The 17,226-nt window shown below is 40.7% G+C and overlaps 1 protein-coding gene across 1 annotated transcript in view; it reads left to right on the top strand.

The window, feature by feature from the left end:
* The first annotated feature begins 456 nt into the window (after positions 1–456).
* LOC126299577 (Down syndrome cell adhesion molecule-like protein Dscam2) overlaps positions 457–17,226 on the top strand; it is a 212,234-nt gene continuing 195,464 nt past the window's right edge. The window contains exons 1-2 of the mRNA XM_049991586.1: positions 457–531; positions 6,535–6,772. Coding sequence (XP_049847543.1) covers positions 496–531; positions 6,535–6,772 — 274 coding nt within the window. The 5' untranslated portion in view covers positions 457–495. The remainder of the gene's footprint in view (positions 532–6,534; positions 6,773–17,226) is intronic.

Consider the following 17,226-nt stretch of genomic DNA (forward strand, 5'->3'; position numbering starts at 1 on the left):
TGTTTGTGTTGCAAAAAATAAATATGGCACTGACCGTTCAGAGGTGTGGTTATATGTACAAGAACCTCCAGATGCGCCATTACATGTGCATATCAGCAATTACTCAAGTCGTTCAGTGGATCTTATGTGGGAACAACCATACAATGGCAATAGTCCAATCAAGTCTTACATTATTCAGTACAAAAATTCATCAGGTAAGTTGTTTTATTTTTGTAATAAAATACATAATTTATGACTTACCATAGTGACTGCAAAGTACTGTTGCTAGAGCAGTAAATGTGTTTGTTGACAGTTGCTTGGCACAAGAATGTTGCTCAGGTTGTGGTGGATGGGGACACTTTGAGTGGGTCTATCAATGACCTAATGCCTGCCCATACCTACAATATCAGAGTGCTTGCTGAAAATTCAGTTGGTATGTCTAATTCAAGTGATATACTTACTGTCACTACTCTGGAGGAGGTTCCAGAGGCACCACCCAGAGACGTTAAGGTGAAAATGAAAGATTCAACGTCTCTTGTTGTCACATGGAAGGTGAGTAAATAATTCATTAACATTTGCTGTACTGGCACATATTTTGTGAAAGTATGTAAATAGTGCATGGAATACTGTTGGATAAAGGGAAGAGAAAATGTATAGCTTCTTAGTTTTATTTTCATTCTTACTTAATCTCATGGTAGTTAAAACTATATTGTACCAGAAATACTTGATCCTCCCAAACAATGAATTGATAGTGGGCCATTACGAAACTGTAGTACACATAAAGCAGCATCACAATGGATCTCCTGAAGCACCATCAGTATGAAAGTTTAATTACTACAAATTACTCAAATTACTATAAAATCAGGGGACTGGAAGTTAGAAAAAGTTTGAAAGTTTAAAAGTTTGTCATAAAATAGAAGCAAAGGTATCCTCCTTCCTTGTCATTACAGATGAAAACAGAGGAATATTGATTTCAGGGGATGCAAAAATTAGCGACATAAGGAATAAGTAACTTGAAGTCTCATAAACTGATGTAATTCCTGACTTATTGTTACCTCTATTAGTCAACTGTATACATAAATTCCTCTATTAGCTTCCCATTTTTCTGAATTTTGATTTGTACTTTACTCTTGTTACTTCTTGAAGACAAGGGGACAAGACGCTTTTTCCTACCCACAAATACAAGTTCTATATTTAAAAAACCTTTCCTGGCATCACCATATTACTGCTGCCAATATCTATTTCCTACTTTCCAAAAGTTACACAATTCCTCCTGCATACCTTGTGGGACAATCAATTCTGGAAGGAAGGATATTGCAGAGAAATGGCTTAAGTACAGCCATGTGTCTGCAGGAAGGAATCTTTCATTCTGGAAAAGAGTGTGCACTGTGTTGAAACTTCTAGCCACATTAAAACTGTGAGGCAGACTGGTACTCAAACTTGGATCTTGCCTTTGATGGGCAGTTCTATTGGCAGTTGAGTACTACTCGTACAGCTCACAACCTACCTTCACATCTTTGCTCCTGCCAGTACCTCTCTCATATTTTTCAAACTTCATGATGTTCTGTATACCTCATAAGGCTAGTAGCACTCCTGAAAGAAAGGATGCGGAGCATAAATGGTTTAGCCATAGCCAAGGAGATTGTTTCCTGAAAAAATCCTTCAGTCTGCAGCAGAGTGTGTACTTTTTTGAAATCTTCTGCCAATTAAAACAATGTGCTAGAATGAGACTCAAACCTGGTTAGTAGCTCTGCAGACTACATGTGTGAATTTCAGTAAATGAATGATGCTGGGATAGCTAATTTGAACTAATGGCACGAAGGCCTCATTTACCAATTGGCAAATGAAAGATGTGAGGCAGGTCAAATTCATATATAAGTGATCAGTGACTAAATGTTCTCGCTGCTGTAACAGCAGTCGTTTACTACATCTACATATCTACTCTGAGAGCCACTGTATAGCGGTTCAGTATCCAGACATTTCAGCAGATGTCAGACAAGGATTATAATATGCAGAATTTACCATTATTTTCTCTTATGCACTCAAAAAATAGAATTTCAATCCCATCTTCAATATGTTACCTGTTGCTGCAGCCATGACATTGGTGATATCAAGAGTACTGTGTGCGAAATGTTTCATGAAGGTGATGATTATGTGATTTTACCAACCATCCATGTACTCCTCCTGATTTGCTACAAGAGAGAACATTCAGAATTCAATCAGTGTAATATGATTTCCTTCATGGCTGTGTCCAGTGTTAGTTTACAACATGACAGATAATTTGTTTTGATTTAGTAAGTAGCCAGAACTTACCATCCATCAACCATTCATTGAAGAGATGACTAGGCAAGATACACAGTTTTCCATGTATTTACACATGGAACTGTGACTCTGCAAGTCAATCTATGGGATGCCATTGATGCTTTTATATGATTTTCTTCTGATTAAGCAAGTGGTGATTTAATCCTACAAATCAATGATACTTGAATACACAGGACTAATACCACATAACAATGTTTAAAACAGAATATATTTTAAGAGGAGTAGTCTGCCTGATATCCTGACTTGAACCCCTAGGAGGCATGTTTCTGGTCACAGTCCGAAGCCAGACTGACACAAGTGGTCAAGGCGAATTATTTTCAGTTTTTATGAAAGTCATACTTCCATTAACGTCACTTATAACTGTATGTGCTCAAGGTACTTTGTATTGGTGTTATTTGTGCTCTACAAAACCTGTGTGGAAACGATCTTTCATGTGTTCTACTCTTCAGCAAAGTTTCATAACATCAGCACACATTTTTTTAGTTTATTTTTCTTGGTATGCAGTTCCTCTCTACAGTACTGAAATTTATTCCAAAAATTAGAAATTGATTTAATACTTTATATGCCTTTCTCTTCAATCAATATTTCAATAATTTTAATAAAGTAATTTATAATGCTTCTAGTACACAAGGTTCTCCTCTCATATCTCTTACTATCTTATTAGTGTAACCAGAATACTACTGTGTTTTCAACAATTGTGAATTTTTATATCTACAACAAGTTTTTGATAGTCATCTCACTGGGTGTGTTTAATTTACTGGGCAAAGTGCATTCACTGATAGTGTGGATACAAGGCTTCAGCTTAAATGAAAACAATGAAATAGTTTGACATTTAGTAACATTCTTGCATTTCTTACAGTAATCGGAATCATTCTATCTATATATTTTCTCCCAGTGGCACTAATTTTGCATTTATATGACAAGTCTGGAAAAGGAGTACAAATGTTTTTGGGGGATAAAATTGTTTTACTTGAACCTATGTAATCAGCTAAGTGACAGTGCTCCATTGGTGCCAGAGGTTCACATTCTTCTGCAGTGTCAGGAAGGTTGATTTCTGTGAATATTATACTGAAAAATCAAATACAAATATTACTTCAGCTTTTGAAATAGATTCCTCCACTGCAAAAATTTAGTGCATTATATGCAGCCTAGGCAAATAGTATGGTAGTGTTTTTCAATGACTTACATAAAGACTAGATTTAATAAACTGTATTATCTGATTTTTAAATGACTCATGCCTGCTAAATTGTACACCACATACATAAATTGTAATTATATATTATAGATAAATACTTTTGCCTTTTTGTCTCAACGATACTATCTTCAGCTTATAACATCCCCTACTCTTACCTATTGCCTGTTCGATCACCTGATTACATTGTTAGTGTTAAAACCAATTCTGTCATCTGTAACAACCTGTTCAGAAATAACTACAGCTCTTCATGATCTCCAATCTAATGTTGCTTGTACTGAAATACTTTTTAACAATATGATTTACTGATAAGCTTACTATGGATGGTAATCCACATTTCACCACCAGTTATTCCTTAGAATTTCAATGATAAGAGTAATCAGGGCTTATACAGAAGAAGTCAGACAGTCATTTTTACCTCATTCCATTTGGAAATTGAACAAGAAAGGTAATAACAAGGAGTGGTACAAAGTACCCTCCACCATGCACTATATTGTGGCTTGAAGATTATGTATGTAAATGTAGATGTAAACATGAGAGGGACATCATCCACCTGCTTAACAGTGCTTTCAGTCTCTCTTTTGTGTTATTGACCACTTAATGTCTCAACTATATAACGCATTGATACCTTTAGTGCTTCTGTTATTTATATTCAATCAAGAATTTTTCATTGCCATATTTGTAAATTACTGTAAAGGGTTTTTAAAACTAGTCTACAACAGTTAAAATCTGCTTTTCATCTACACCTCTTTCACTCACTGCCACTCCCATTTGTTGCTCTTTGTACAGTGATGAAGAAAACATTCACTAGAAACCACAATAAGCAATTTCTGTCACTTCCTGTTTTTTGTTTTTGTTGTTGTGAGGCATGAGGCAGTGTTTTGTGCAGCATTTGTAAATATTATGAGTTATACATACACTCCTGGAAATGGAAAAAAGAACACACTGACACCAGTGTGTCAGACCCACCATACTTGCTCCGGACACTGCGAGAGGGCTGTACAAGCAATGATCACACGCACGGCACAGCAGACACACCAGGAACCGCGGTGTTGGCCGTCGAATGGCGCTAGCTGCGCAGCATTTGTGCACCACCGCCGTCGCCGTCAGTGTCAGCCAGTTTGCCGTGGCATACGGAGCTCCATCGCAGTCTTTATCACTGGTAGCATGCTGCGACAGTGTGGACGTGAACCGTATGTGCAGTTGACGGACTTTGAGCGAGGGCATATAGTGGGCACGCGGGAGGCCGGGTGGACGTACCGCCGAATTGCTCAACACGTGGGGCGTGAGGTCTCCACAGTACATCAATGTTATCGCCAGTGGTCGGCGGAAAGTGCACGTGCCCGTCGACCTGGGACCGGACAGCAGCGACGCACGGATGCACGCCAAGACCGTAGGATCCTACACAGTCCCGTAGGGGACCACACCACCACTTCCCAGCAAATTAGGGACACTGTTGCTCCTGGGGTATCGGTGAGGACCATTCGCAACCATCTCCATGAAGCTGGGCTACGGCCCCGCACACCGTTAGGCCGTCTTCCGCTCACGCCCCAACATCGTGCAGCCCGCCTCCAGTGGTGTCGCGACAGGCGAGAATGGAGGGACGAATGGAGACGTGTCGTCTTCAGCGATGAGAGTCGCTTCTGCCTTGGTGCCAATGATGGTCGTATGCGTTTTTGGCGCCGTGCAGGTGAGCGCCACAATCAGGACTGCATACGACCGAGGCACACAGGGCCAACGCCCGGCATCATGGTGTGGGGAGCGACTTCCTACACTGGCCGTACACCTCTGGTGATCGTCGAGGGGACACTGAATAGTGCACGGTACATCCAAACCGTCATCGAACCCATCGTTCTACCATTCCTAGACCGGCAAGGGAACTTTCTGTTCCAACAGGACAATGCACGTCCGCATGTATCCCGTGCCACCCAACGTGCTCTAGAAGGTGTAAGTCAACTACCCTCGCCAGCAAGATCTCCGGATCTGACCCCCATTGAGCATGTTTGGGACTGGGTGAAGCGTCGTCTCACGCGGTCTGCACGTCCAGCACGAACGCTGGTCCAACTGAGGTGCCAGGTGGAAATGGCATGGCAAGCCGTTCCACAGGACTACATCCAGCATCTCTACGATCGTCTCCATGGGAGAAAAGCAGCCTGCATTGCTGCGAAAGGTGGATATACACTGTACTAGTGCCGACATTGTGCATTCTCTGTTGCCTGTGTCTATGTGCCTGTGGTTCTGTCAGTGTGATCATGTGATGTATCTGACCCCAGGAATGTGTCAATAAAGTTTACCCTTCCTGGGACAATGAATTCACGGTGTTCTTATTTCAATTTCCAGGAGTGTATTTAAGTGCTGTATAATATTTTAAAGCTATTTGGAAGATATTCATTTTTCAATTAGAATGTTTTATGGTGAATAGTATTCTGTATAATTTAAAAACTAGTTACATAGCATATTGACAGTTCTGCACACTTCACTGATCATCCATGATCTCGTACCTTGAAACTGAAGGAGGTCACCTACTACAGAGTACATGATATTTGCAAAATAACAGAGTTTTTAAGTGTTTTAAGATTTTGCCTGTCTGAAAAATGGAAATTTGTGTTTGCTGCCAGTAGCTTCTGTTTCAAAATTATTTAAATTTGACACTGTGTTCTGGTAATACTTCTTCTTAATTTTATCTCAGTTACTGCTTGTTGGTATGTAGCAGAATAATAATGTAACACACAGACTGCAAAATACAGAATTGGCAAGATTTTCTGGATTGCATCATTTTTAAATTTGAATAGAAAATCTGTTCGTAGGTACATGAGCATAATGTACCTTGGAACAGTTTTTCCAATTTGGAAAAACTTTACTTTTCTGGAGTAGTTTTTGTAATTTCAGGAAAAGACAGCAGTACACATAAAGTGAACACTATCATTTCCAAAATTACAGGGCTGGCTAGAGGCAAAAGTCTAAAATTGTTCCAAGGTATGTCACTTTATCATACCATATTGTTTTTAAGAGACAATAAAATTAAGATCTGTTTGTTACAGCCTCCTGATTTGTATCTTCAACATGGTGAAATAATAGGTTATTATATTGGATACAAAAAATCAAATTCAACGGAAGCATATCACTATAAAACTTACGATATGCCTCCTGACACGCCTTTGCAATATGTTTTGACAAATCTTCAGAAGTATACCCAGTACACGGTGTTAGTCCAGGCTTATAACAAAATTGGCGCTGGTCCACGAAGTCAAGAGGTTATTGCAGCAACAGATGAAGATGGTGAGTCGAAATATTGTCTTTGAACTGACTTACTAACTCAGCGTTCAGTATAATATATGTTATTGTTATCAACTCCTTTAATAGTGACATAAATTTAATGGAAACAAGAGACTCCAGTCCCACATACTCATTTTGATAAGCATCTTACTGTTTCATTTTGCAAAGAAATTATGTCGAGAGTAGGCACTTATTTTAAGTAAGAGTGAAAAGTCAATGACGACTATACAAAGTATATTGACAAAAAGAGAGATTATTTTTTTCACAGTCTATCATTTTCATTGTCAGTACATTACACTGAACAGAAATGTCTGACTAAATGAATAAGCTCATAATGACAAAATTTTCTGATGCTTTCATATGGGTGGCTGTACTGAAATTCCATGGTATTTTGGTGAGTTTCACTCTCACATATCTTCCACATAAGTCACCAGAAGATGATGAGACTGACTCATTGGAACATAATGGAATGACAGTGCAGTAACCTAGACAGAAGCCTGAGAACATTTTGTCAGCAGTATATGCCAGGAAAGTCAACATTCACATAGACTCATTATTATTCTTAAAAGTTGGTCAGTGTGTGTGGTTTTTTAATATGGGCTCATGTTTATTGTAATTCTGCTCTGTCTGATCATCCTCTCCCTTCTATCTGTGACAAACAGAGGGCACCTTCTAGACAAATCTAAGACAATTATGTACAGTTGCCATGTTAGCATCTGTGAAGTGGAGCTATAGAGGGGGGAAGATAGGGATCTCCCCCCAGAATCTGGGGTACAAGCAGTCTACTGATTACCAGTAGTGAATTCCTATACACTTTGGGAAATGATTGTTTATGAGTCTACCAAACGACAAATTTAAGCAATTCTACAATGATGCAGATGAACAGAATGGAAACTTCTACAGCTATAACAACCACTGTGTGGGCCTGAGGTACGTTTCTGGGATTGCCACATTGTTTAAGGAAACTATGCCATTTCCTGCAGCACAACTGCATTTGGACCAGGGTTCCCAAGCATAGAACTTTTTTCCTCGCACATAAACAACTAAAAATCTCGTACTTTGGTTTTCAAACCTCGTACATTTATCAAGCATTTAAAATGTTATAAAAACAAAAATAAAACATTAAATGAGTGTGCATTTAGCAGACATTCGTAAATTTAAAAATTTTGAATTCAACAAATAAAATGTTACAGTGGCCATATTTTATAGACCCAAATTCTTGACACATTACTCGTCGCGGCTGTTTGGGCCATGGGAGAGAGAGAGAGAGCGGGAGGAAGGGGTAGTGGTTGTAACATTCAGTGACATGTTTAAGCCAACATTCGGATTTTCCTTGGTGTGGCAATTCATATGCCATATAGCACCGGTTCGAGATTCTAGACTATAATATTTTAGTGTTTTGTATATCGTAATGTACTGTGTGTTTTCTAACATTTTTGACTGCTGCACAAAATTACTACTATTTTATCAGTTGTAAACTAAATTAGTACTCCTTACAAAATTTGTGGCAACAGCATCCCCGTTTAAAAACAGTCGTTCCATAGTTTCAGTCCACTTTTACATGTTAAAATGAGTAGTTTTGGGAACAACACAACAGTTGCCACTATTGTCCATAACATATTTCTTAGTGTAAATTATAACCTTCATTTGTATGTCGTACCAACTTTGGTAAATAGTAATATCTTTTCAGAAAACCATCGCTCCTTTTTATCGCCGTTTAAGTTTGATATAATTAGTGACAAATTCCGTTTTTGACGCTCTTTGACCTATTTCTTCTAAATCAATGTTTGACATTTTATGATTAAGACATAAGCTTAGCTCTTGAATTCAACTGCATCATTGTCCTGTGTGAAGAGGAGCAAACGCAAAATGGTGAGATCTGTCAATCGTTTGCAGTTCATGTTGTTGTAAATATGTACCGGTACCAGTACAGTGAATAATGGTACCTCTTAGGCAAATCACATTTATTTATTTGTTCTTCATATCACATCCTATTATCCAGAATGCTAATACAGGCCATACAGTCATATTTTTGTGGACAGCAATATATATGTGTATTAATTATTTGTTTCTGTTTCTATTTTTTTTAAAAAAATGCTAATTCTACAAAAATGCTGCAACTACTATTACTCTCTGCCACTACACAACTGCAATTTAAAAAAAAACCTTGACCAGTGGCCCAACTGTTAATACTACTATAGTGCTACAGAGTCTCTTCTGTTTGTATTTATTTTTTAGGGTGCATCTAAACTGTTGACATTTTGTTTCCACTACTGGATTCGCCGTCATACTGCTCTGGTCAACAGCCATTGTCTGCTCGATTCATTGGGCTTAGGGCAGCACGTCAGCAGCATTTCCACTTTACAAGCGATTCCACGTTTCACTTTCATTTCTTAGGTTTGTCGCTTTCGTGATTACTTGCACCAATGTAATGTAGATTCTTGAAAAAATCATTTCATTCAGTGGTCGCCGACCTCATTTGTTTTCTCTCCATCTGCACAGTATCTCATCTAGCCGGAGTGACATACTGCCATGGTGTTGAGTGCCTTGTGAAGCTTTCTTTGGTCTTTCTGTATACAGCGGGTGCAGCATCATCCAAAATGTGCCAGGGTGACTCGTTCCTCAGTGTTGCTCTTGGATCCAGTCCTTAATACCTGAAGACCATTACAGTCCGTGCGGGATAAGGTGACCGAGCACAGCGGGCAATTTACATTCAAACCGCTGGGTGAATTCATTAGTTTGTCAAAAAGGGAACGTCAATAGTGTTTGCCCCTTTTGAATCGTCAGCAATGACTGAATTGAGTCACACTCCGAACCGTCTTTTTCAAACGGTTCTACAGAACCTGTTCAGTCAAAAAATTTAAATTCAATTTTGCTTCACTTGTAGCGTTATGTGTAAGGTTCATTGTGATGTGACCATAATTTCATTAATGGTCAAAGTTATTGTGATATTTATGTGGAAATAAGACACTGCACAAAATTCGAAAAGTTTGCAATTGAAAATAGGGGTCATTAGGATTTTGCCTTTGGTGCATATTACATAATATGTAGCTGCATATGAAATTTAGCTAACATACTGAATTATTCTTTAGATGTGGGTGGAGATTTCTATCTGTCACCAATCTCAGCAAAGCTCATCTGACATAGCACATCCATGAATTTTGGAAAAATATAAGTGAAGACATTACAAGTTTATTTTGTACCGAGGATGCGCTTTTTCATAAGATACTGACCTTACTTTTCCTCAGGGTCTCACTTAACAAACCACTGTTTAAGAACTCTCTCGCAATTGCGTCTGCACATGTTAGTAAGTTGAGACGGTGTAAACTGCGCTGTATTTTGGCAAAAGAAAGAAAATTTTAACACAGCAACAAGAGAAATGTTAGGGTTTTATACAAAATTCGGCACTCATGACACTTCTCTGGAAGTTACTTATGGTTAACAAGCCAGACGAAAATAAATTATTGCCTTTTCAGCGGAATTCTTTTTAGATGGTAACTATTCGTAAAGAAGAGGTGAAAGATAGTTCTGAATGATCACTATGCTAGTGTGGGCTTGGAGAGCCCTGCTTAATACTTGCAAACATGTGGGTGTAGGCTTCAATTTAGAATGGCATTTCCCCTCCTGTGCTCAGCATTTCCCCTATAGTGCCTGACGCAACCCACACAATATGTCTCCTCACACATCCTCTGCCGCCTGCACATCTACCAGCCACGGTAGTCTGTGCAGACTCTACCCACTGCATCTTCCTAGAGCACACGCACCTACAATGTGTGCTCTGGAGTTGCATCAGCTGCAGGTGCAGCTATCATTAATCTGTCGTTTGTTTTTGTGCAAGTACTAAGCATATGGGCCATGACCAGGCCTGAACCTGGTGGCTGGGAGGGGGGGGGGGGGGGGTGTACCAGATTATCTGCCCCTGGATGCAGTTTCAGAGGGCGCCAAATTCATATTCTTGGAGGAACATAACCTCGTTTCACAGGTCTACCGATTATTTATTCATATGATTTTGGAATGCATCCTTATTGGTTTTTGAACATTTCTGAACACCCACTAAGTTGATTCCTGAACGAATCATAAGTTGATTTTTGAATGCTGGCAGGGGAATGCCCGTCGCATCTTTAAAAGCTTTCCCACAGACAAAAGGGGCCAGGTCTATACGAGCTGGGCCGAGTAAACCCGAGGGATGAATGCCAGTCGCTGTTTCTTTATGTGGTTGACTGGGTGTGCGAATGATCAGCGTTGTTATAATTATTAGCGAAATCCATAGATTCTTACTACCAGATAACGACTGACAGGAATAATAGATAAGAAAAATTACGTATTCGTTTCATGATTGCATTCCTTGCGCAACAGAATGAAAAAAAGCGATATATGTAATTACTTCTTACTAGACCTGCATATTGCCGGCCGGGGTGGCCGAGCGGTTCTAGGTGCTACAGTCTGGAACCGCGCGACCGCTACGGTTGCAGGTTCGAATCCTGCCTCAGGCATGGATGTGTGTGATGTCCTTAGGTTAGTTAGGTTTAAGTAGTTCTAAGTTCTAGGGGACTGATGACCTTAGAAGTTTAGTCCCATAGTGCTCAGAGCCATTTTTTTTTTTAGACCTGCATCTTCCCAAATACCTGAGAATGATGAGCAACAGAAATCCAATCCCTGAAACTGATTTTGTTTTATAAATAAACAATATACCTTTAGCTATGTAATTGAATTTCCTGTCATGAGATCCTTCCTCTCCATCTCACAGCCGCAAATTCCCAGATGGTGGAGAGGAGGGGGAGGGAGAGGATTGGGGTGTTTACCAGAGGGGGAAGGTTTAATTAATTCATCCAATTAATTAAGTAGTCAATCAAATCGATAAGAGTGCGAACAACTCAGGCCAGAAAGTGTGCCTTATCAGCGAGGGGGAGAGGGGTGGAATAGAGGTTTCCTGGTAGGTTGGGAAGACGAGGAGCAGGAGGAGAAAGAGTGGGAGGGGTGGGGGAACCTGTCAATCAGAAGGATGGATTATCCCCAGGGTGTCATTATCTGTCAATCAAAAGAGAATAATATGGTTGCACTTGAGTGCATACTTGCCCCTGATGTAGGCAACCTGCACTAAGAAATGCAATGATGCCGTCCTTGTTCCCCTACTTAGATTCTCACTTTCTCCTGATTCAGTACAGTAAAATTCACCATCCCAGTGTGAGATTTGTAAGTGACAGGCAAATTACACTGTCCAAGCACTGTAATTTCCTGTCTATTGTAAGCAGTGAGGTGCTTGATAGATTGAGAAAAGCGTAGTGAGCCTAACTGTTCGTACATGGCACACTTAAGCTAAGTTACTGAGGCACCTGTGTGAACTGAAAGTTCACACGATGGCCAGCAATTTGTAATGAGACAAATAGTTTGTTAGAACGTCGTTGCACTGCACTAGGGTGAGTAGGAAGCACAACCTTAATTTTACTTTTGTCAGAACCTGCTGTAGGTTTCGAAAACACAGCATTCACTGCATGTGCACAAGCCTGTTTTTTTCTGGGAGTGGTCAAAATTGGTGTTTTTGTGCCGTTGCAAACAAACTGCTTGGATATGACCTTTTTTTCCACACGTGTAACGTGTTGCATTATGTGATTGGCAACGCTGTTTTTTATGGCGAGCAAAACATATAGGGCAAGACTTCACTAATCTCACAGGCCTGTTAAATGTCGATGTGGCTGTGCATGTGGTTGTGTACATGCTCATTGTTGTGGCTGCGTGGGGCAGTCATGGGCAAGGAATGACTCGGCCAGAGAAATCAGGGCCTGGTCAAACTTATTGGCCTGTGTGGTACCCATATCTTATTGCTCTAAGATTTGCAACACTGGGAGATGTGATGGGTCAGAGTACTTTAAGATCTGTTCCCAAATTCTACTATCTGGGACATTGAATATTAATCATCCAAGATCATTAAATCACAATAAACGTCACACAAATACGCTTAAATTTAAACTTCCTTGTCATGCCCGTTAATTCTATGTACCACAGGCAGGGCAGTATGACTGTTCCGGCTTTTTCTTCAAACAAAAGAACTGATATCTAGCTCCAGCTACTTGGACTTGCTGGTCATACTTTTGAGTTAACGCAGCGATTACTCGGCCATTGCTGAGTTCATCGGGAGACGCGGTTGGGAACATTTTTTGTATTAATCTGAACACCGGGGAACCCACAATCGAAAGGAAATATTGTAACTTTACAGTACTTTGAACATGATGAACCTGACAATGTGCTTAGAACTGAGTCGGGTATTCAACCTATTCCTCCCCTGTGAACTTAAATTGGCAGAACGGTGGGATACTAGTCAGCGGCACTTGTTGGACTTGTTATTTGATCAGTTGTGGTTGAGCAGCCAATGCAGCTTGTGCAGCCAGTAAGCGAGTAGTTATCGTACCGTCGTCAGCAAGGTAGCAAATTTTTGTTCTGAAACTGAAAAACTTATGTTAGATCCATCACAGTTCTCATCTACAGTTCTGATGTGGGGGCAGGGGGTGGTGGGAGCAGGGAATTCATGGTTTACACAAATATGTTATAGTAAAAACAAGCAAAGTCTCTGAAAAGAGAAATTTGATTAGTTCTGTGGCTCCCCTCTCGGAATACATGCAAGAACACGACAACAAATTAGCAAACAGAAACACTTGAACACTATCACCGCTGCAGGCTAAAACACAAGAGAATCAAGCAAACTCTTCGGCAAAGTTGCTTATCGTCGATCGTCACTGAATTATCCTCGTCGCCACTGTAGTACCGCCATCACCACTGTAGTATCCTCATCGCCACTGTAGAGTCTCGTACCACAAAGAAGCAAGGGAGAGGTTGTAGTTATGCGTGGCCGTTATCCTCCTTCTACAACACAAATGCACACATGGATCAATGCAGTCCTTTATTTACATGAACTGGAAACTTAACTTGAATGGAGTTGTTGTGGTTCTAGCTCCTCAGAAATAGTCCTGTTGCAGACTGATGTAATTTTGCTATTACAAACTTTAGTCTCACTGCTATACCTGCTATAATCACTAATCTGGTTGCTATGTGCTGTCGTAGCCTGTGACATGAACTGCACCACTCTGCAAATCAACTGACAGACGCCAAACTGGAAGAAAGAGTCAGTGAAGCCCTCCGGTCAGCAGCGGCGGCCTAAATGCATGCTGTTGAGAGGGCGTTAGTGGCCTGTTGCTTGTTAGTGTGTCTGGGGCCTCTCTCGTAATAGGTGCACTTCATCCAGTGGCTACTATCGAGATTTGCCGGCCGGAGTGGCTGAGCGGTTCTAGGCGCTGCAATCTGGAACCGCGCTACCGTTATGGTCGCAGGTTCGAATCCTGACTCAGGTGTGGATGTGTGTGATGTCCTTAGGTTAGTTAGGTTTAAGTAGTTCTAAGTTCTAGGGGACTGATGACCTCAGTTTTAAGTCCCATAGTGCTCAGAGCCATTTGAACCTACTATCGAGATTTGCTTCATCTTTGGCTGCTGGTGTGCTGGCGACAGCTTACATCAGCACAATATGGTGACAGTGAATCATCAGCATCAGTGCAGCCAGAGTGTGTGGGCTGTGACAATTGGCCTTACAGGCCAGAACTATCGGCGTTTCTTGCAGGTGGCTTTGGCTGCCCTGCTGGAAGAAGTGCCATTGATGATTCGAAAGGTTATGTAGCTGCTACATGATGGTGCGATGGTGCTCCAGCCCACTTCGCCGTTAACTTACAGATGATCTCAATTGTGTCTCCCTGGTCCATGGATCAGACGAGAGGGTCCAGTTTCCTGCTCATTCACCAGATCTCAACTCGTGCAATTTCTGGTTATGGGAATATCTCGAAAGTATCATGTATGCCGAGCCCATTCCAGATGTGGAGACACTGGAGCAGTGTATTCATGCTGCCTTTGACACTGTTTGGATGCAGCTTGCCCAATCTGAACATACGAGGCAGAACATGCTACAGTGCATACATGCATGCAGACAAATGAAAACCATTTTCAACAGATACTTAACTGTGGCTGCATGGTACAACACGTGTTAGATTGCAATCTTTGTAAGAAAGCATGGTTAAATACATAGTCTCTGGCATGGAAACCATGCATTTCCGGACTTAAGTTCACTAGATCTTTTTTTCCATATCCTCACAGTGAAAATCCCAAGACTTTGGATGTGGTGGAAAAAATCACCCTGTATATGCCCAGGGACCCGATTCAACATGTTGAAGAGGCTGTTCCAGTAGCCATTGAGGCAACAAGGTACTATCAACTCTAGACATGTGACTACACTTAAAAATAAGGTTTTTTTTTACCGAATTCCTTTCTGAGCCACAGACAGCTTTAGTAAAGGGTAATGGAGGTCATTTTTCCTTCTAATGTTTTAGGTATTGACATCACTGCTCATTTCAAATTGTGGTGGATTATGTATGACTTATTTCATTAGCCAATATATGTACTGTGACAGTGTAGTTAAAATGCCTAGCTCCATGAAGACATACCTACGTGATGTCTTTGGGTGATCACCACATATTATTCTTACTGCTTGCTTTTATGTAATCAATACATTCTTTCTAAGTGATAAGTTACCCCAGAAGATTGTTCCACGAGAAATTTTTTAGTATAAATATGACAAATATGTCAGGAGGTTAATTCGTTCATTTAGCAATTATACAAAGAGCAAATGTTGCTCAACGTAATTGTTTGAGAAGTTCAGTAATATGTTGTTTCCAGTTCAAGTTTTCCTCAACATCTACGCCCAAAAATTTGGAGCATTCAAAGCAATTTACTGACTCCTGCTCATGTGCTACATCGACTGTAGTGATGTCCATGGAAATAACTGTGCTCATTGACATGTGGAACAATCGGGTCTACTGTCGGATGTTTGTGTCGCTCTGGCACAATATTTCGGCCACGTAACTCGTTGCCTTCTTCAGGTGGTACCTGAGACTGCCGTGTTGGAGGATCTTGTCCAGTATTTATGCCCAGAGGGCGCTGGGTGCTCTCTTTGCCGTCCGCGCCCGCCTGGCGCAGCTTGTAACGTATTGTCTCTTCCCCGGTGTTCTCCCGGACGTCCGCGCCCGACTTGGGCGCCATCTGTGTCGGAACGCCCGACACAGGTAAGGCCTCAGAGAGCTGCCACAGATGGCGCCCAAGTAGGGCGCAGACGTCCGAGGGAACACTGGGGAAGGGACAACACATTACAAGCAGCACCAGGCGGGTGCGGACGGCAAAGAGAGCACCAAGCGCCCTCTGGGCATAAATACTGGACAAGATCCTCCAACACAGCAGTCTCAGGTATCACCTGAAGAAGGCAACGAGTTACGTGGCCGAAATATTGAGCCAGAGCGACACAAACATCTGACAGTAGACTCGATTGTTCCACATGTCAAGATCTCGCCGGGAAGACGAGTAGAAGATCTGTACCTGAGACTTCAAAGGTTCTATTAAAACTTAGGCTGTAATTTTTGGACTTATGCCATACGTTTGAAAATTGTATTGTCCCTCTAAAAGGATCAGCAGGGCACTAGTCCCTCTAAAAGGATCAGTGGGGCACTAACATCAGAGGCTGCTATCCTATCCAATTGGCTGACTGTGTATGGAGGACACACAATGATCTTTTCACTCAGCGGACCCCCATCTAATCCAGATTATTATAACTGTAGGATACCCCAGAGAGTTGGTGTAAGACTCAAAGAAATAACCCCTGCAAACGAGAAAATTAAAATCCTTCTTGACTTTTGTAAAGCATTTGACTCGGTACTACACCAATGTCGACATGTCAGAGAAGTGACACTTCAGTCTCAACAAAAAGATCTAACATCTAGTAGTATAGCATGTAGGGCACATGATAAAAGTGTGTGAAGTGCAGCTTTTTGTTTCATGAGAAGTTCGTGAAACACAACTTTAATTTTGTAGGTGGAGCGTTTCCTCAGTCATATCGTGTGTTTGAAGGTGACAAACTTGTAGTGTTGATAAACTTAGTGAACAGACGCACTGAAGCTCTTAAAGACGAAATAAAATCCTACGTAGGAGAAAATGTGAACTAGAAATGTGATCAAAACACTGAAACACGAATTTGCAACATCAAGAATAATAACAAGTGATATTATCCATAGACGATCGGAGAACAACAAATATATAGGCAAAATAAACTGCCATTTCAAAGAATGGTGTAATATGCTAGGAACAATATTAGTAGAACCTAACGAGTTTACACCCACAGATTATTAAATACAGGATGGCCTGCCTTTGAACAGATGAGAGTCTACAATACTCAGCAGTATATTTATTGATGTGTGCAAAATTCTGAACAGTTAGGGATTGGGGGTGACAAGAAATCTTTAAGTAAAGCTGTTCTTAAAACTATATGTAAAAGCAGTAAGCACATTTTTGATGCATTTTAACATAAATAGCATTCACACCAAACATATAAAATGCAGAGAGGCAAAAACTAACGATCAAAATTTTTTCTATCA

The sequence above is a fragment of the Schistocerca gregaria genome, chromosome X (genome assembly GCF_023897955.1).
Source record: "Schistocerca gregaria isolate iqSchGreg1 chromosome X, iqSchGreg1.2, whole genome shotgun sequence".
Taxonomy (NCBI): Eukaryota; Metazoa; Arthropoda; class Insecta; order Orthoptera; family Acrididae; genus Schistocerca; species Schistocerca gregaria.